This window comes from Tachypleus tridentatus, chromosome 13, assembly GCF_004210375.1.
Source record: "Tachypleus tridentatus isolate NWPU-2018 chromosome 13, ASM421037v1, whole genome shotgun sequence".
NCBI classification, from domain to species: domain Eukaryota; kingdom Metazoa; phylum Arthropoda; class Merostomata; order Xiphosura; family Limulidae; genus Tachypleus; species Tachypleus tridentatus.
This window is the reverse complement of record NC_134837.1, coordinates 78258096-78278743: the sequence shown is the minus strand read 5'-3', so window position 1 is coordinate 78278743 and position 20648 is coordinate 78258096. Positions and strand designations below refer to the sequence as shown.

Below are 20648 nucleotides of genomic sequence, written 5' to 3'. Positions count from 1 at the left end.
ACAGATGGAGCTAAAAAAATCCTCCCAGTAAAACTTATGTATTTCATCTTTGTCTCTAGGTGTTTCTCCTAGCAGCTCGAAAGAGAAAGAAGAGCACAACTTCGAACTACTTAATATCTGCTGATTCGACAGACTTATCTCGAGGAGGAAGTTCATTTGTTGGAAAACTCAGGTTATATATTTGTTTGTTCACTTCAATGCTATCTTATTCATGTAACGGGCTAAACAGCCTATGGTTCATGCCTTCCTTAAATTTGAACTGTGAGTCAGAAGGGAGGGAAACAGTCGGTAGCGTCCGCCGCTTGATTCATTTACTGATAACATATAACCGAATAATGGGATTGACTGTGACTCTTATGACACATCCACAGCGGACAGTGCAAAGCGTGTCCGGAAGTATCACGTCTTAAATTCACACTCGACACCCTACTCAGGTGTACTTATTTCTAATTTGCTTCTTCTTTTCCTTGTTTAGTGATTTATTTTAAAAAAATAATTGAACCATATTTTATAAATTCAGTAACAACTCAAGTTGGAAGATCTGGGCTGTTTATGTCTCAAAAATTCCCCAGCTTATTGCAACGTTAAAGCCTAATATACACTAACTTATCAGATGTTTCTCAATTTAAATATGAATTCTTAGGTGATCAAAATGCTCAGATTGTGAATTCATGGGTTCATAATAATGCCCTCTTCATTTTGGAGCCCTAAATGTGTGCTCTAGGAAGGACGACCAAATTCTATTATTTAGATAAGCTAAAAGTAACCCGTCGCAATGAGTGACGTTGACTAGTTCCCATTCTCCTAGTCTGTCAACTCAGAATTATGGATGGTTATCTGCAGAAATACTTTGTGTAAAAACAACAACAAAGAAACAAATCGTTAAACTGTAGAGATTAATTTGTAAACGCTATCTCGTCTATTTTCAAGCCATGTTGAAGTACTATTGGCTTTTCCTTTTTTTCACGTTTTTGTCCAACACAATTACTTATGTCCAGGGGTGTCGCTAGGCATTTAAAAGATCCAGGACTCGGGCTCATAGACTCATGAATTTTCGGTGTTTCGGTTTCATATCAATCATGGTTTTCTATTTTGATTTTAAAGGACACAAACTGGGTCTTCATAACACGGGCCTGCTAGCTCCTAGTGACACCTCTACTTCTATCTACCGTTAAATGGCCAGAAAAAAAGTAAATATTTCACTAATTTGCTTATATTGTTACTATATTGTTCAATATATCAATAAAATATTGATATATTTTTTTGCATTATCAGGTGATGAGAAAATAAAAGTTTATAACAATAATAACAAGTCAGGCATTTTGTGGAGCTATTGAGTTGGGGTTTTCCAAAAGATAACTTTTGTTGTTTAGAGCTTAAAGCTACACAACGGGCTATCTGTGTTACACCATGTGGGACCAAGCTCCGGATTTTAACACTCAAGTCCGTAAATTTACCACTGACCTACTGGCGGACGCGACAAATAATAATATCCACCTCGGTAAACTAATGCGAACAAGGTGTGACAGTCAAACTGACTAAAAATGCGATATGATATTTATAAACAAACATTTGCTTTTTTTTTCTTGCAACTACGATCGTTCAAATATTGTATTATCGTAATTACACTGTTAATAATTCAATAAATAGAAAACTGGAGATAATTTTTGTTTTTTCGCATTTCTTTCCATGGAGTGAGTATTGTTTCAACGTGTGAGTTGGTGTATTCTATCTGATAACATTTATTCAGTTTTTTCAGTGATAAGCACTTGTTTCAGCCATTTCTTACCCATTCTTTTAACCAAAAATAATATATATATATATTATATATATACTCTATTATAATCTTCAAAATACGTCACTGTTCATGAATGTGCTTGAACAAAACTATATATTCTAAAAACAAAGCAGAATCCAAAATGTAAGAAATATTTTGTAATAAAAAAAACAAAAGAACTCATTATAAATATTGTAAATAATTATTTTTATACTGATTTTGCAATAACTGTTGTGTTGATGTTTATAGTGAATACTACAGATTGTAAGAATACAATCTGAAATGTTCCTTTTTGTTTCTTTGGAGTAGATCGAACATGCTCGGAACATCCTTTACCGTGTTTGAAAATGCAGCCAATATCCAGGAAGGAAACGTTTCGGAAAACCGGGCCGGTTCAAGATGCGAAATTGCTGCTGTAATATACGTAAGTAAAACGCTAACATCGAGTAACAAGATGTTCAACAGTATTAATTGGTAAATCACAATTTCTGCTAATTAAAAACAGTTCGACAAAACACACATAATTGGCTTTAGATATTTCTCTGCGTAATTTCGATAGTATTAGCAGATGTTCATCTCGCGCTGACAAAAGCACACTGTACAAAATGTTATCAACACATTTAGTGTCGTGTATATTATGAAAATCTTACATCTTACCTTTATCGGTATCAATGTGAACTGCGCTCTGTTACTAAAGTTAAGGTAATTATCTTTTCTTTTATCTTTACTTTAGAGACCTCTCCGCCCCTTTAATTTAATATTAGTGCTATTCAAAAAGAAAATAGCTGAATATTGTATTGCGTTACATTTATTTCAACGTTGTTGAGTTCTTAAAATACCTAAAGTGTAACGATGTTATAAAACATTTGTTTTTAATTTTAGAAAGATCAAACGGAAGCCTCAGGACTAACTGTTTCACTAATGTAGGCACTTTTTGAACGAGAAAGCTCTCTAATATGTAGTAACGTTCACGGTATTGGTATTGTTTCAACGAGATAACTTACGTCTAATACCTGGAGGTCTGAAGTGACTAGTAATTAGGGCACAATCTGTGGGTCGCGGGATTGACACCTACCACTCAGCAAGCTCACCATTTCAGCCGTGGGGTATTGTAATGTACAATCAATTGCACTATTCACTGATAAAGAGTAGAAGGTGGGAGACGTTGACTAGCTGCCTTCATGGTAGTCTATCACCTTAAAACTAGAAACGAGTAGCGAACACAGACCTCATGGAACTTTGAGCGAAATCCAATAGACAAATTAACTAACTAACTAAAACATCATAAAACTCGTGTTGTTGGTGTTATACTATCACGAAATAAGTTATCAACCAATAGAGAAATTAACTAACTAACTAAAACATCATAAAACTCGTATTGTTGGTGTTATACCATTACGAAATAAGTTATTAACCAATAGAGAAATTAACTAAGTGACTAAAACATCATAAACTCGTGTTGTTGGTGTTATACCATCACGAAATAAGTTATCAACCAATTTCAACTTCAATTGTATAGTTAGGTTATGTTACACGTTTTCAGGTTATATCAAACACATAGATTGTATAGTTAGGTTATATTACACGTTTTCAGGTTATATCAAACACATTTATTGTATAGTTAGGTTGTATTACACGTTTTCAGGTTATATTAAAAACAAAGATTGTATAGTTAGATTGTGTTACTTGTTTTCAGGTTATATCAAACACATAGATTGTATAGTTAGGTTATATTACACGTTTTCAGGTTATACCAACCATATAGATTGTACAATTAGGTTATATAATACGTTTTCACGTTATACCAAACACAATGATTGTACAATTAGGTTAGATGACACGTTTTCAGGCTATATCGAACACGTAGATTGTACAGTTAGGTTATATTACATTGTTTCAGGCTATTTAAAACTCATAGATTGTTTAGTTAGGATGTATTACACATGTTCAGGTTATATCAAAAAGATGGATTGTATAGTTAGGTTATATTCCACGTTTTGAGGCTATATCAAAAACATAAATTGTACAGTTAGGTTATTACACGTTTTCAGGCTATATCTTGAGAAAGGTCGAAAGGTTTTACTCTGCTCTATTAGTAAAAGTGTTAATACACATACCAACCTTTCTTTTGCCACTTCAGTAAAGAAACGTAATTTAGTTTAACTATATTGTGATGGTTTTATTTTTTTATGGCAAATCACGCAAAAAAAAAACAAAAAATGTGTAACAGTATGAGTATCAGTCCAAGACATTTACTGTGGTATGTAATGTAAAGTATGTAATGTTCCTAATCTGAAGATGTAATGTAATGTATGTAATGTTCCTAACCTGAAGATGTAATGTAAAGTATGTAATGTTCCTAACCTGAAGATATAATGTAATGTATGTAATGTTCCTAGCCTGAAGATGTAATTTAATGTATGTAATGTTCCTAACCTGAAGATGTAATGTAATGTATGTAATGTTCCTAACCTGAAGATGTAATGTAATGTATGTAATGTTCCTAACCTGAAGATGTAATGTAATGTATGTAATGTTCCTAACCTGAAGATGCCAACATTGTGGTCAACTTTCCAATTTTTGTTTAAGATATTTCCTGATGCACGTCAGGTTTATATCTGGCAATTGTTGAAACTGTAGTCTCAGTTCTTGTATCAAAGTAAGACATTATGTGTGGCCTGTCAGCCTTGTAGCCAGTAGTAGCCAACTCTGTAGTCATCTTGCTGGTATCGGCAAAAGACAGTTCCCATGGCATATCAGACTCCTCGCTATGAGTTATCAAAACTGTAAATAGTTAGGGTGCGCTAACAAGGGGTTCGACGAATATTATGTTGCAGAGTATATGTCCATTTATATCTGAACTCGGACTGAATTCATCACGAATAACAAATCAACACACAAAATGTAACAACTAAAATATATAATAAACAACAATAATCAAAGCACAAACATAGTAAAAAAAATGATACAAAAGGCAAGTATGGGTGTTTTGGACTGGCAAAAGAGATATTTGAAAAAGAAATTTTTATTGTCTCTCCTTACAAATTCAGTGTGAGCATCCTATTGTAAACTCAAGAAAAGTGGAAAGTTAGAATAAGAAATAAAAACAACACGTAAACTGAAACAAAATATCATTAAAGGAAAAGTCTATGAACGAAAGTCAAAATTACACAAAGAAAACTTCACAAAATATTATGCTTACCAAATCGGTAAATAAAAATAAGAATCTGCTGTCTTTTACTTGAACTGCAATGGACAAAGATCATGTTCAGTCCTAAGCCACTATATGATTCACAGACAGCCTTCTATCTTGAAATGTCACGAGTTATCTTCCCTGTAAGAAAATGGAGTTAGCAGCCAAACAGAAGATCACATCTTTGGCACAGCTAAAATAAGGAAACGGTAGATGTTGTTTACTTGAGCGACTCTTTGTATTCAGACTGAGCAGAAAATATGAAATATTTACGTATTAACTCAGTGGTTAGCAAACACACTGAACCGTTCTCTATTGGAAAGGTGTGTGTGTATACGTTATAGCAAAGCCACACTTGGCTATCTTCTGTGTACACCTAGAGGAACCGAATCCCTCATCTTGGCATTGCAAGTCCGAAAACTTACCGCTGTTCCACAGGGGGGACTAATGCAAAGGCAATGGAAAATAAAACCATAATATTGTAATTATTTAATAACACACAAGTACATATCTTTATGTATGTTTTTTTTTTATTATTAACTAGAGATTAATATTCCTTACATACATAGGCATCAATCGCGAGGATTACAGAAAAACAAGTTCTCTTCACCCTTGGTAACATATAAACTTGGTCACACATGTTTATATTGCAAACTAAATGTCAAAAGCAAGGGATTTCTACAGGGCATTTTGTTCAGAAAACAATCACAAGAAAGCATAAATCATGTATTTTCCGAAACTCCACTTATTTCAAATAATGATCTCCACGCTTCATCTTGGTATGGAATTATAATTTAATTATAATTAAGAAATGAAATAGCCTTAGCCTTTTTCAGTCGGAAAATAAAATGTCTAATAGTAATGAATGATTCTTGGACTTTCTTTCAATGCAAACTAAAATACTATCTATCCCACCTTAAAGAAACAGATTGGCGCCTTAACATCTATATTGTTTACGAGGGCTGTTCAAAAAATACGCGGACTGACGTCATAAAACAAAATGTACTTTATTTAGAAGTTACAGATCTTGGATCCCTTCAAAGTACTCTCCTCCCCAACGCACACACTTATCCCAACGGTGTTTCCACTTGTTGAAACAGTCCTGGTACGCTTCTTTTGTAATGTCCTCCAGCTCCTTCGTCGCATTTGCCTTAATCTCGGGAATCGTCTCAAATCTTCTTCCTTTCAAGGGTCTTTTGAGTTTGGGGAACAAGAAAAAATCGTAAGGAGCAAGGTTAGGTGAGTAGGGGAGGGGGGAAGAACAGTGATCGAGTGTTTGGCCAAAAACTCACGAGTTCTGAGGGCTGAATTTCGCAGCAACGCGGTGCATCTTCAATTTTTCGGTCAAAATCTCGTAACAAGATCCAACTGATATCCCACACTCTTCAGCAAGCTCCCTGACAGTCAGACGTCGATTTGCCCGCACCAGGATGTTGATTTTGTCGACGTGTGGGTCGTCAGTTGACGTGGAAGGACGTCCAGGACGCTCATCATCTTCAATGGACTATCGACCATCCTTAAAACGTTCATGCCACTTGAAACATGCCGTACGATTCATAGCAACATCACCGTAAGCCATGTGAAGCATAGCAAAAGTTTCAGTCGCAGATTTTCCAAGTTTAACACAAAATTTCACAGCAAGTCGTCGCTCCTTTAGGTCATTCATTCTGAAATCCGCCAAACGAAAAAATCGCACTTCACTTAAAACCGCGTAGCTCATACACAAATGAAGATATCTGCAAACGGGAAATGGCGTCGTAATCAGCTGATCTGTGCGAACCTAGCGACACCAAGCGGATTCCCCTGGAACCAACTGGAGCCGCGCAATTCAAACAGTCCGCGTATTTTTTGAACAGACCTCGTATTTCGAAATTAGTTTATTTGACTTTGAAAAAATAAATTACTTTTTACTGGTAAATCTAGCTTTAGTTCTTTATTTTAGTTTCTTGTTGTTTTATTATTTCCTTTTCGTTTTGTTGGTTAATTGTGTTTGCTTAGTTTATTGTGACAAAGTTTTTCGTTTATATTGATGCTTCTGAGTACTTTATGTCTACATGTGTTGTCTCAACTTTTATATATGAATTCATATATTTAATATTTAGAAAAAATAAAAGAAATAAATTAAAGCTCGTTCAAAATAAAAGTAAATAATACACGGTTGAGTTGTTTTGTGTTTTTTTAATTTCGCAATCTGAGGTTGTGGATTCAAATCCCCGCCACACCAAACATGTTTGTTCTTTCAGTCCTGAAGCGTTATAATGTTATGGTCAATTCCACTATTCGTTGGTAAAAGAGTAGCCCAAGAGTTGTATACTGTTAAATTAGGGATAGCTAGCGCAGATAGTCCTTGCGTAGCTTTGCGCAAAATTCAAAATAAACAAACAGTAAAACCTACACAAGCTACATGCACAAATAATGCATCCATGACCTATCAGTTCAATTGTCATATACCACAAGCAGGTGGAGAATTAAATAGCTATTCAAGCTATTCCATATGTGGCCGGATGCTGGGAAATAATCGTTCTTGTACACTAGATGAGTTATGGAAAGACTGCAATGAGAATGTTTGTACTCTGAATGCGACAGTCTTCCGATGGAGCTTCTTGCAATGTAATTACACAACAGTATTCTTGACAAGATGCATGGTTGTCAGACCAAGCATGAATGGATCTGGCGACACGAACTATAACAATGTGGTTAGGCTACAAAATCGTTTTAAAATAGTGTACTTAACTTCAGTATTGACAAAAGATGAATCTCTTTATAAGGCATTGAACTCTAGGATAATTAACTAGTATTATTTATAAATTAATATAATACCGTCTCTTGGTTAATATTTTTATTAAAAACAAAAATAAGATTTTAAAGTAAAATATTTAATGTACTTATTACTTTAAGAGTCTGTATCCGTACAGTAAAGCCTATATTTAATGTTATTATTACTTTAAGAGTCTGTATCCGTACAGTAAAGCCTATATTTAATGTTATTATTACTTTAAGAGTCTGTATCCGTACAGAAAATTAAATTAGCTGGTAAATGCTGTTATGTTTTAGCACTTCTAAAAGAGCTTTTAACACTACGATTATTATATTAACTTTAAAAGTTCAGTAAATCTTAAACATAATTGTCACAAGAGATTGATATATCCCGTCTCAAGGAGAAAACTATACCATTGTATTAAAAACATATAGAAAATAAACTTGTAGTTGCTCTTCCACATGCCAGGAAAACTACACGTCACAGTTGAAATTTATTCAGTAAAAAATTAACTTGCTTAATTTTATAGAAGAAATAACTGAAAATCGTAATTTTGATTTTGGGCTGATTTTAGCGCGGTTTCAATGAAACAATTAGTATAAGAGAATTTTCTGATATTTTTTTTCTGAACATTCATAGCCCCTCTAGGAGTAAAATCAAACTACGTGTGCACTAATTTGACTTTGTAACTTCAATACAAATTCACTGAATTTAACGCAATTTGAATAAAACAAGTAGTAAACGTGAAGTTCCTAATTTTTTCTGAGTACTCATAGCCCCTAGCAGTAAAACAAAACTGATTTTGAACAAAACAGTACTAATTCAATTTAGTAACTTCATTAAAAGTGTAGTTTTATCCATTTCAGCCAACCTCAGTTCGTAGTGTAATGTAATTAGCTGTTATCTCAGCCATACATTAATTTTAAAAAGTCATATGTTTGTGACGTAAATAAGCAATGAACACTCTTTTAATTTTATAAGCCAATATAACTCCCATTTCAGCGAATATTCGTGTAAAGATCAGGAAAAAGTGATAAAATCTTAGTTTTTTTTATATGTTGCTAGATCTCTCGCTTTCTGCTATCTCCACCATTGGGTATCTATCTTCGAATTGCGGCGTCGCAAGTCCGTAGACATACCGCTGTCCCGTCGGAGGACACGTTGCTTAAAGAAACAGCAGATAGACCGATGTGGATTTGCTATAAGAAAAACACAAACACACGTTTAAAGCAAACAACGAATTTATGTACAATTTCTGTCACAGTTATAGTACAGATTTTCTAAAGCTTGCTGACAGCCCGTCTTATAATTTTATAATTCATTTGACTTATGATTTATACCATGACAGAAGAAGAAATGGTTGTCATGGAATAAAATTTGGCAGGCTTAATTAAACCACTGTAAAAACACAGCAGAATTTCAAATACGTTGGTTTCATCTAGCAAGGTTTTGAGCATAATCTGTTCGGGATTTTACTGAACCTCGGTATCAGAGCATAATTAACTTTCTACCTTCCAGAATTAACGTTCATCTCAACATAATTTGCTCCAGATACAACAACATCTTGGAAAAACTTTAACTCTGTAAACCTATTCAACAAATCCGAATGGTGTTTGTGTCGGTTCTTTTATAAGTGTAATTTATTGATGATTTGAACTTTGTTCTTGGATATTTTGTTGTAAAACAACGTCAACATTAAACGAGTGTAAAAAAGAAATTTTGTTTGTTTAAAATTTTCGCGCAAAGCTACACGAAGGCCATCTGTGTTATCAGTGTTAGACTAGAGAAAAGGCAGCTAATCATTATCACCCACCGCCAACTCTTGGGCTACTCTTTTTGCCAACGAATAGTGAGGTTGATCGTACATTATTACGCCCCCACGGCTGAAAGGTCGACCATGTTTTATATGACAGGGCTTCGAACCTGTGATCTTTAAATTACTAGTCGATCATCCTAATCACATGGTCATGCAGGACCCTAAAAAGATGGCGTAGTTTGATTAAACAACCGTGTTTGGATTTTGTTCTTCATTTAAAAGTAATCGTAAAACTGCAAATTGTGTTGGAAATGAACTAAGAACAGTATTAAATATCTAGTTCTTGCCAAAACCAAGAAATATCGATAGGGTCGGTTTTCCATTAGCTTTCTAAACACAGTTTTAAGCCCTTTAAGCACACAATTACTTGTTGCTTCTGGAATTGTTTGGTCATAGAATTTTTCATAACGTATGATTTCCACAGCGAAATATAAAGAAAAATATCTCAAATATTGCAATTAGTCTCCTTTCTCCTGGTGGGTCAGCGATGTGTCTACAGAATTGCAACACTACAATCAGGAGTTTGATTCCCCTAGATAGAGATGATATTTGGTTTTGAATTTCGTGCAAAACTACACGAGGGCTATCTGCGCTAGCCGTCCCTAATTTAGCAGTGTAAGACTAGAGGGAGGGCAGCTAGTCATTACCACCCACCATCAACTCTTGGGGTACTATTTTACCAACGAATAGTGGGATTGGCCGTCACATTATAATGCCCCGATGGCTGAAAGGGCGAGCGTGTTTGGTGTAACAGGGATTCGAACCCGCGACCCTCAGATTACGAGTCGTATTCCTTAACCCACCTGGTCATACGGGGCTCATAGATAGAGATACAACAGATAGCCCCAAGTGGCTGTGTTGTAAAAAAACCCTTACCGATGAATTTACTTCTACAGTGTATTTTACACAGAAAATGAATGATTTTGTTTATAATTAAGCACAAAGCTCCACAATGGGTTATTTGTTTTCTGCTCGCCATGGGTATCAAAACCTGTGAGTTCACAGGCATACCGCTGTGCCACTGCGGGATACGAGTGATTTTACTGTTTCGTTTTGACTAGTTATTCACACAAGATCAGTCAATATGATGCACTAATAACATACAATAAGAAGTCGGTAAATGGAGGTTAACGCTGTTTGGATGTATGCAATAATTTCGTGTAATCACTATCTCACAATAATATTTTACTTTTGATAAATAGACAGGCACACGTTTCTTACGAAAAAGCCATGTTTACCGTAATTGTAAAATTCAGTTTTATAAACAAATGAAAGTATTATAAAATGGATGAGAAAATCATGGATTAAAGTGTCAATAGAATTATTTAACATAGTCTAAAGAAGTGATTATTTTTTGTAGGAAACCAATGTGCTTGGATTCAAAGGCCCAAGAAAAATGACGGTTATTATACCTGCGATGGACAGTGAACACAAAAGAGTAGAAATCCGACCAAATTCAGTAAGTAAAGTGTACTTACTCCATTAAAGATTTTTATAGATTCATTGTAAATATTAATTTTTTATCTGTCTTTTGGATTAAAATTTGAAAAGAACTGAGACAGAAACAAATGTACAGAAAACAAAACAAAAACATGAAATACGTCATTATCCAACACACTTTCGTTTACATAATATGCTTTACAAAGTAGTGAAAACGAGTTAATGCATCTGTTGAAGCGAACTAAATTATTTGATTAGTATATTTTTAATGTAGGTATTTCCAAATTATTGTAATTTTTATTTAGTGATTCGTATTGTTGTAGTCAACGTTTTTAATTCAGGTTTTGTAGAAATGTAGGGCCCAGTATGGCCATGTGGTTATGACACTCGACTTGTAATCTGAAGTTCGCGGGTTTGAATCCCTGTCGCATCAAATATCCTCGCTCTTTTAGCCGTGGGGAAGTTATTATGTGACGGTCAATCCCACTATTCGTTGGGTGGTGGGTGGTGATAACTAGGTACCTTCCCTCTAGTCTTACACTGCTAAATTAGGGACGGCTAGCGCAGATATCCCTTGTATAGCTTTGCACGAAATTCACAACAAACTAAACCAGAAATGTATATTGTTCTTTATCAAAAAAGACGTTTGACGCAACACGATGGGCGTGGTCTTAATATCTGGAATGTTCGTGAAAATGTCGGAAATAATTTGAATTATAAAGAAGAAAAAAAAGGGTTAGGCAATTCATGACATAATTAACCTTCTAGGGTTATTATTATTAAGTTATTAAGTCTGTTAATCAGTTAACGAGTAATCATTTCTGATTTAGTAAGTTTATCTGTCAACCAGTTAAACCGTTCACTGAGATTTTTCAGACCGCGAAAAGTATTTAATTTGCCCTTTCCCACAGAAATTTTAGCTCAAGTTTTTAATTGAACCGTCTGCTTCCATGATATGAACAAAGGTTGTCCAAGAAGTTCGTGGTTCAACCTGAAAGATAAAAAATATATGATTTTTTTTCTGATAAATATTAAAAGTGAACGTCTTAATGAGTAAAGAACGCGTAACATACAACTTAATTAGCTTATTTTGTATGTTGTGGATTTTTAAAGTAAAGAACTGTGAAATGTTAAACAACATGGAGATGATCAAAATTCATGCCATGATCAAATATTTTATTAAAAAGAAAGATGAATCGCAGAAAAAGTTACATAAAATATATATATATATACTAAGACATGGAAGTAATATTAGAAAAAGATAATACAGAATATTCAACAGGGAAAAAGTTATGTGCTTGGTTTGATAAAAAGCCATGTAAAGATGGTCCAATGTCAAGTTTGCATCAACTACAAGAGATATTGCAAAGAAACTTTGTAATCTGTTTATATATGATAGAAGAATTACCGAGTGAAAGTCAGAAAAGGAAGTGGGAATCGGGAAAAGTAGTGTAGCAAGAATTTTGAGTGACATTTTAGGCACGAGTAAGGTTAGTGCCAGGCGAGTCTCACAAATATTATCAACTGAGCAGAAACGGATCTGAGCTGCTGAAAGCCAACGTCTACTCCAAAGGTTTCAATAGATTTGTAGCTATGAATGAAACGTGAGCTCACCACTTCAACCCAGAAATAAAAACGTAAAATCTGCAATTTTTTTTAAAGTCCCAGTCACAATCATCTGTTGGGAATGTTGTGACTTCAATTTTTTTGGGATGCCAAGAGCACTTTATTATCTGATTGTTTGAAAAGAGTCAAACCGTTACATGAGATTATTACACATAATTAACCCCCAATTTAAGTTAAGAAGTCAAAGAAAAGAGAAGCGAATTTCTAAAAAGGTGTCTCTTCCATCAGAACAATGCGTCAGCTCCCAAATCGCGGGTTGCTTTGAACGCTATTTATGATGCTGGCTTCGAATTGCTGAATCAACCCCTTTACTCGACGGATTTAGCTCCAAGAGACTTTTTTTCTCTTTCCTAATCTTAAAGTCTTTCTGAAAGGTTGAAAGGATCGTATATACTATTCAGTCATGGATTAGGGATCAAGAAGAAGAGCTTTTTCAGAAGAGCATGAATGTTTTATAGCATCTCTGACGCAAGTGTGTTGACTCAGAAGATGATTAGACTAAAAATTAATTATAGTATGAACCACTGTCTCTTTTCTTTATAAGTCAGGACACGAAATTTTAGGACACACCTTGTAGAGTAAATAAATTTGTAATATGTAAAGAAAAACTTTACAAAAACGGAAGTAAATGTAGTAATGGCTAATATCACTCCTTGAGAAACAATGTAAACAAGATAATATTACTTGTATCATCTCTACGTAATAGCACAGGAACACGAAAGTAAATGTAGTAATGGCTAATATCACTCCTTGAGAAACAATGTAAACAAGAAAATAGTACAATCTCTACGTAAAATAGTACTTGTATCATCTCTACGTAATAGCACAGGAACACGGAAGTAAATGTAGTAATGGCTAATATCACTCCTTGAGAAACAATGTAAACAAGATAATAGTACTTGTATCATCTCTACGTAATAGCATAGGAACACGAAAGTAAATGTAATAATGGCTAATATCACTCCTTGAGAAACAATGTAAACAAGAAAATAGTACTTGTATCATCTCTACGTAATAGCACAGGAACACGGAAGTAAACGTAGTGATGGCTAATATCACTCCTTGAGAAACAATGAAAACAAGATAATAGTACTTGTATCATCTCTACGTAATAGCACAGGAACACGAAAGTAAATGTAGTAATGGCTAATATCACTCCTTGAGAAACAATGTAAACAAGAAAATAGTACTTGTATCATCTCTACGTAATAGCACAGGAACACGAAAGTAAATGTAGTAATGGCTAATATCACTCCTTGAGAAACAATGTAAACAAGATAATAGTACTTGTATCATCTCTACGTAATAGCACAGGAACACGATGTACTAGAAATTTAACAAACAAAATTAAGATAAATTTAACCCAACTGTCACTGAATAGTTAGATATCTATCGTTATATGTTAATTCCTGCCTGTTCTATTTTTTTATGGACGATACAAGTGCTTTTCCTCCTGTCTTGTTTGTTCTATTTGATTTACTTTTACTTCCTTTTTTTAAAAAAGTTTTTCTTTACTTGTTTCCTTGTTGCTGTTGTTTTTAGTGCAGTGTTTCAATAGATATAAAAGATTGTACGTTTAACCAAGTTATCAATACAGTGAGGTTCCCACTGTAATATTTATCGTTTATCTATTAATGGCTGGTAATTCCTTTTTAACTATGTACTTAAGCTTTTTAAAGTAACAACAAATTTCAATAAGAAAGGTAACTTCAAGGGACAGTGACATCTGTTACACTAGAATTGTGATTTTTTCAAAACCATAATTACTACATATTATCAATAATACTTACAGAAACGGATACTCCATTGGAAACTATGTCACCTCAGTGAACTTGACACTATCGTTTTAGTTTTGCATTTATCATGTAATAACAAAGAAACAGAAGGACAACTTTCCCAGAACCAGTGGCTTAGTCGTTACATAGATATTGTTATAAAAGGAAACGTTATATAATATTCTAAAGTTATGATGATCTGTTGAGTACTTATTTATGTTTAATAAGGAACAACAACAACCATTCTTACATAGACATTGCACGACATCACATTTGCGCATGTAGCCCTCGTGTAGCTTTGCGAGAAATTCAAAAAACAAAACATCACATTCAGCTTATGTCTTGGAGGCACCGTCTTTCTCTGTGAAAAAGAAATGAGTTTAAAGAAACTTTACTCATTAAAAAAAATACAAGAAGCTCATACTGTAATTCTAGTGATATATTTATTATTCGCGGTATATGTTACAGAGGTTCTGCTCAAACAAAACATAAAAACTTATTCAAAATAAATGGAGTCGTAAGTGTTTTATCCGAAAGATTAAACGAAATACAAACGTAAAACACAAAGCTGGACGAAGGACTATCCGTGTTCTGGTCAACAAGACTATCGAAACTCGATTTTTTAACGTGTCAAGATCACAGACTTACTTGTGAGTCATCGGGACGCAACAGCGTGGTTTTCTGCTTCCTCTTCATTGTAATATCTTTATAGTTGAATTATATGAAAAACCTGATCTCTATGTGCGATATGTTGATGTAAAGCTTATCTGTTGTTTCCTTTTAAATTGATGATAACAACTACAGTAATAAACAGTTTCATCTGCAGACATGGTATCTGAGAATAGTTTTACTCTTTCTCTTGAGAACAGTAAATTTGACCTGATGAAACAAATGTGATTTTTCATGTTTTGTTAATTCTTTAATCAATTGTGTATTATTGTACTTTGTTTTTTTTTTGTAGTTAGTGATGTAGCTCCATCTAGTAGGATTTTATGTAATATAGCTTAATTTTTCGAAAGTTAGGGAGAACAGTTGATGAAAGGTTTGTTTGTTTGTTTTGAATTTCGCACAAAGCTACTCGAGGGCTATCTGTGCTAGCCGTCCCTAGTTTAGCAGTGTAAGACTAGAGGGAGGCAGCTAGTCATCACCATCCACCGCCAACTCTTGGGCTACTCTTTTACCAACGAACAGTGGGATTGACCGCCACATTATAACGCCCCCACAGCTGAAAGGGCAAGCATGTTTGGCGCAAAGGGGATGCGAACCCACGACCCTCAGATTACGAGTCGCACGCCTTAACACGCTTGGCCATGCCGGGCCAGGTGAAAGGGAAATAAGAGATAAAACAATAGGGCTGTGTTGTTGATTCATTTAAATGTTGCAAACTTTTCCAGATCGCGCCCACAAATATCAAAGCGCAAAAAATGTTTTGCTTGTTTGAAGTTAAGTACGAAGCTACACAATGGGCTATTTGTGCTCTGCCCACAACGGATTGCAAAACATGGTTTCTAGTGTCGTAAATCTATGTATAAAAAAACGTAATGGATCGTAGAGAACAGTATTATTAATAATAAACACTATCTCAGAGAAGAACTCGCTGAAACAAAAGTATCTTAAGACATTTGAAATATTTTCTTTTTTTCATATACACTACATTCAATATTTTTTGGGGAATGAGTAATAATGATAAGAAAACAACAGAAGATAGTAGTGAAGCCACAGACAAGTGGAGTTTAAGTTGTTCTTATTAATATTTTTATCCATGTATTCACAGAGTTGTTTGTGAAAATGAACTTTACAACTGTGTTTCTCTATATTTTCAGGAAGGTGGTAGTTTAATAGAAAGCTGGAGGAACAAGAATATGGACAGTCTACTGGACCTACATAACAAAATGCCTGTTTGGAATAATGGTAATGTACTTTTTATAACTAGGTTTAAAAAATAAAATCACTTCGTTTCTTCCTTAACTAAAGTTTCTTGTAGCAAAAGTTTGTTTTGAATTTCGCACAAAGTTACACGAGGGCTATCCGCGCTAGCCGTTCCTAATTTAGCAGTGTAAGAGTAGAAGGAAGGCGGCTAGTTGTCACCACACACCGCCAACTCTTGAGCTACTCTTTTACCAGCGAACAGTAGGATTGACGGTCACGTTATAACGATCTCACGGTTGAAAGGACGAGCATGTTTGATGTGACGGGGATTCGAACTTGCGACCCTCAGATTACAAGTCTGTAGCACAAGTAGATAAGAATGATAAAACAAAACCTTTGGAAAGGATACCAGTTCACCGCAGGCTATCTGGCCTCGTGGTTAGGAAACTTGACTAAAAATATGCAGGTTGCAGGTTCGAATCCCCACCCCAGAACATGGTCTTCCTTTCAGCTATTGGGACGTATCCAAAGCGTTGGCTGTGGTTGGTGTTGACTAGCTATTTTCCCTGTTGTATGTCACTGCTGAATAAGAGACGGCTGGTGCAATTAGCTCTCGAGCAACTTTAAGCGAAATTCAAAAACAAACAAACGTTAGCAGTTTAACCCAGCTACCCACTGTTATCCATTATACAGCTGGGTTACCGTAGTCTGCGAGAATTCGTGTAGGTGTGTATGACTGCATTAAGTTGTAGTTGTCTTTGCCTCATTGGCAAAATAAAAGTATTGTAGTAAAGCAAGTTTATCGCAATTTTATGGGGTAATTTCAAGGTTCACGTTAAGGTTTGATTCAATTGACAAAACCTTTATTACGTACTAGGCTTCAAGAAATCAGAAGGACAGTAGAATGAGTAGACTACCAAAACAAAACAACATCTGAACAACAACACAACTTATCGTAGAAATAGATGATTAAAGGGAACTGGAATTTCGTCTAACAGAAAAGGCATGTTTGTGGTAACGGAGCACATACGGGTTTTTGATATAATCAGAAACCAGGTGTAAAACTAATAACTGTTAGAACTAAGGATAAGCATATTCCGAAGCCATATATTTTGCATTAGATAATAAAAATAAAATAATCCTCAAAGAGACCTTAAAATAAAATACAACTGAAACAGAAATGAAATTTTATATGAATTACTTGTAGTATCACAACTACAAGACTAATTTGTAGATATATCAATGATTTTTAGAGATAATATTGTGGATTTATTCAAATTTACACATATTTTGTAGACAGATACTCCAAAATTTTTGGTGGAAAATGCTCTGTGACATATTGCACAGACAAAAATTAAAAAATGATCAAGAGGAAAGAGTTGAAAATTTAAGACAAGAGTGTGACGGATTTATCATTATACGTTAATTTTAATACCTACGTTTGTTTCAGTTTGATGCATGTGACGTATATCATTGGATGCCTGCTGCACAAGTCCTACCTGTTTTCTAAATTTGTAGAAGATTTTTGAGAGTAAGAATCAACAATATTTGTTTTACTGCAACACAAGCGTGTTTTCGAACATTGTTGAACATCCGAAAATACCGTCTTAAGCAATATAAACCAATGCACGAAAAGACAGTAATAGATTATTGGTCAGCTACAGTAGTATACAATAGGTCTCGGGAACTGTAATTGAGATTAACGTTTAGTAATCTGAAAAGCTATAGAATTTGGCCAGGATTTCGAACATTACAAACTGTTCAACTTCAGTGAATTAGCTTCGGATGTTAATATTTCTGCGAGGAAATTAAATATCTTCTTCGGTAAAAAGTCAGCGACGTGAGACCAATTAAGCTAGCTAGCTTAAGCAAGGTGTAACACCATCAACTCAGAATTAATTTACTCGTTGTGAACCTGTATTGTCGATAAAATATTCAATTTTAGATCGAATATAAGACCTAGTATTGTCTGCAAATTTTTAAGACTGTTGTGTATAAATAATTATTTGTAATAACCGTTATTATAAATTGTATTGTTTTTTCTTTTGTATATTAAAATATACTTGTGTTAAAAAAACATTATGTGTATAACTCTTGTTGGCAAGTATCATAAATTAGATACCTATTAACATTTAAGTTCTAAATTAAAATTAAAAATTCTGGCTATTTGAAATCGTAATACATAACGTATGTAGCATAATAAATCTGAAACTCGTTCGAAATAAATTATAATACATATTAAGAGTTAAGAGAAGAAGACCTAATATTTGAAAAAAAATATTAAAGACAAAAATGAATTTGTTTAAAAGCAAGATCTACAAAGCGACTGGGAACATACAGAAGGATTACAACAACATGTTTAAAGAAGTGGGGAAAGTCAAGAGCGACAGTAGGAAGGCATTAACGACAAAATCATAGAAGTACAAAAGGTTATTAATAGCATAATAAAATATTTGGAGAAAGAACTTATAGATGGAAAGATTAAACCAGTTCACTTCTTTCTACATCTGTTAAAGAGATCCAAGCTGAAATACTATATACTATTAAATATCAAATAAAAGAACCCATTTGGTCTACACGTGCTACCATTACTGCAATGCCATCTGACACTATAGTACCTTTCTAGACCTATCCGTCAAATCAAGTCCTAGAATTTTGGTAGCTAGAGTACTAGCGAGGGCTAGCAATAATTAGTTCCATTGGATTATAATGGAAGGGTGTCATGAGAGGCATAGCAGCATCACTTCAAAATAGTTTCCAGAGTGAACGGGTAGAGTAGTGAACAACAAGCTATTAATCTTCTGCTAATTTATAAGGATCATGCATAACAGCATCACTTCAAAATAATTTCCAGAGTGAATGGGTAGAGTAGTGAACAACAAGCTATTAATCTTCTGCTAATTTATAAGGATCATCTGTAATGACGTTAAATAACCTTTCAGCTGAGAGCCATAACAACTAATAGCTACTTCACTGCACAGATTTGAAAGAGACGTACCAGAAGGAAGTATCCAAAACAAATTTTTAGAAGAGGGTACAGAGGAGAGGAAAGACCTTTATCAAACTGGGAAAAAATTTGCAAAGTCTTGTCTAGTTATCTTATCCAGACGTGAAATTCTGGATCATTGCGCATGTGATCAGTTTATTGATGCCATAACAGACCATGATATAAGAATGAAGTTGAAGCAAAATAGGTGGACATTTGTATGTTGGCTGTACAATTAGCGATGGAATCTATTAAAGGCACTATCTAGAAGATACCAAATTATCAAAGCAATTGATGATGAAATGTTGACTCTGTCTCTCATAACAGTCTACATCACTGTTTCTCAACTGGGTGAGTGGTTAACCCAGGGTTTAATGAGAGATAATCAGGGTGAGTGGCAAAGTCGCTATAATGTTAATTTTGATAATACTGGATTTTATTAAAATGACACGGTACAGCCCCATCTTTTGTTAGAACTCGCAAATTCACACGCTCTCTTACAAATTTATAGTTTGATCGATTTAGAAAAGTAGACACTTGTTGGAAAGTCTGAGGTAAAGTGTTTTCTTGCTCAAAGAGCATAATGTCGTGGGAAAGCCTTGAATTCATAACCTTTCGACTTCGAGTTCTAAAATACTAAGTGTAAGGACACATTGCTTTCACTTTTATAACTAATGCTTAATCAATGTTAGGAAGAATCAATTAGGATAAAAGTGCAATAACGTCTGTACTTGTTTATTTGTTGAATTTTGCACAAAGGCACAAGATGGCCATCGGAGCTTTCTCTAATTTTGAAATTAAAGAGTTAAGAAAGTTGCTTAACACCGCCCATCGCCAATTCCGTTTGGTTTGTTTCGCATTTTAAACAAAAGCTACGCGAGGGCTAGCCATCCGTAATGTAACAGTAAAGACTAGATGGAAGGCAGCAAGTCATCACTCCTCCCCCTCTAACTCTTTGGCTTCTTTTTAGCAATGTATAGTGGGATTGACCATCACGTTATTAACGTCGTTACGACTGAAAGGGCAAGCAAGTTTGGGAGATTCGAACTCGCGACTCTCAGATTGCGAGCTAAACGCGCTAACCACCTGTCCATGCTAGATCTCTTTAGTTATTTTTATCAAACCCAATAAAGTGATTTACTATCACTTTTGTAAGTCACTTTAGTCCTCAAAGTGGTATTAACGAGACGCGAGCTATGAAACCTCTGATTCATAGTCTGACACACCTAATTACTCTATTGCGCTCAGTCCAATAATATATTTAAACATTTTTTTTGTGTAAACACTGTGACAAAATATTCATTGAATCATGAATTTTTTTCTTCAGAGAAAAAACAACAACTTATTTTTATTAATAATTTCTGGTACAAGCAATTTAACTCTGTATATCAAGGCTACAAAGTAGCTT

The 20648-nt window shown here is 34.5% G+C and overlaps 1 protein-coding gene across 1 annotated transcript in view; it reads left to right on the top strand.

Moving 5' to 3' along the window:
• The window catches only part of LOC143238237 (tubby protein homolog), a gene marked incomplete at its 5' end in the record, with an annotated part of 28077 nt that overhangs the window by 1384 nt on the left and 6045 nt on the right, over positions 1 to 20648 (top strand). The window contains 4 exons of the mRNA XM_076478295.1: positions 60 to 172; positions 2087 to 2201; positions 10905 to 11003; positions 16209 to 16296. Coding sequence (XP_076334410.1) covers positions 60 to 172; positions 2087 to 2201; positions 10905 to 11003; positions 16209 to 16296 — 415 coding nt within the window. The remainder of the gene's footprint in view (positions 1 to 59; positions 173 to 2086; positions 2202 to 10904; positions 11004 to 16208; positions 16297 to 20648) is intronic.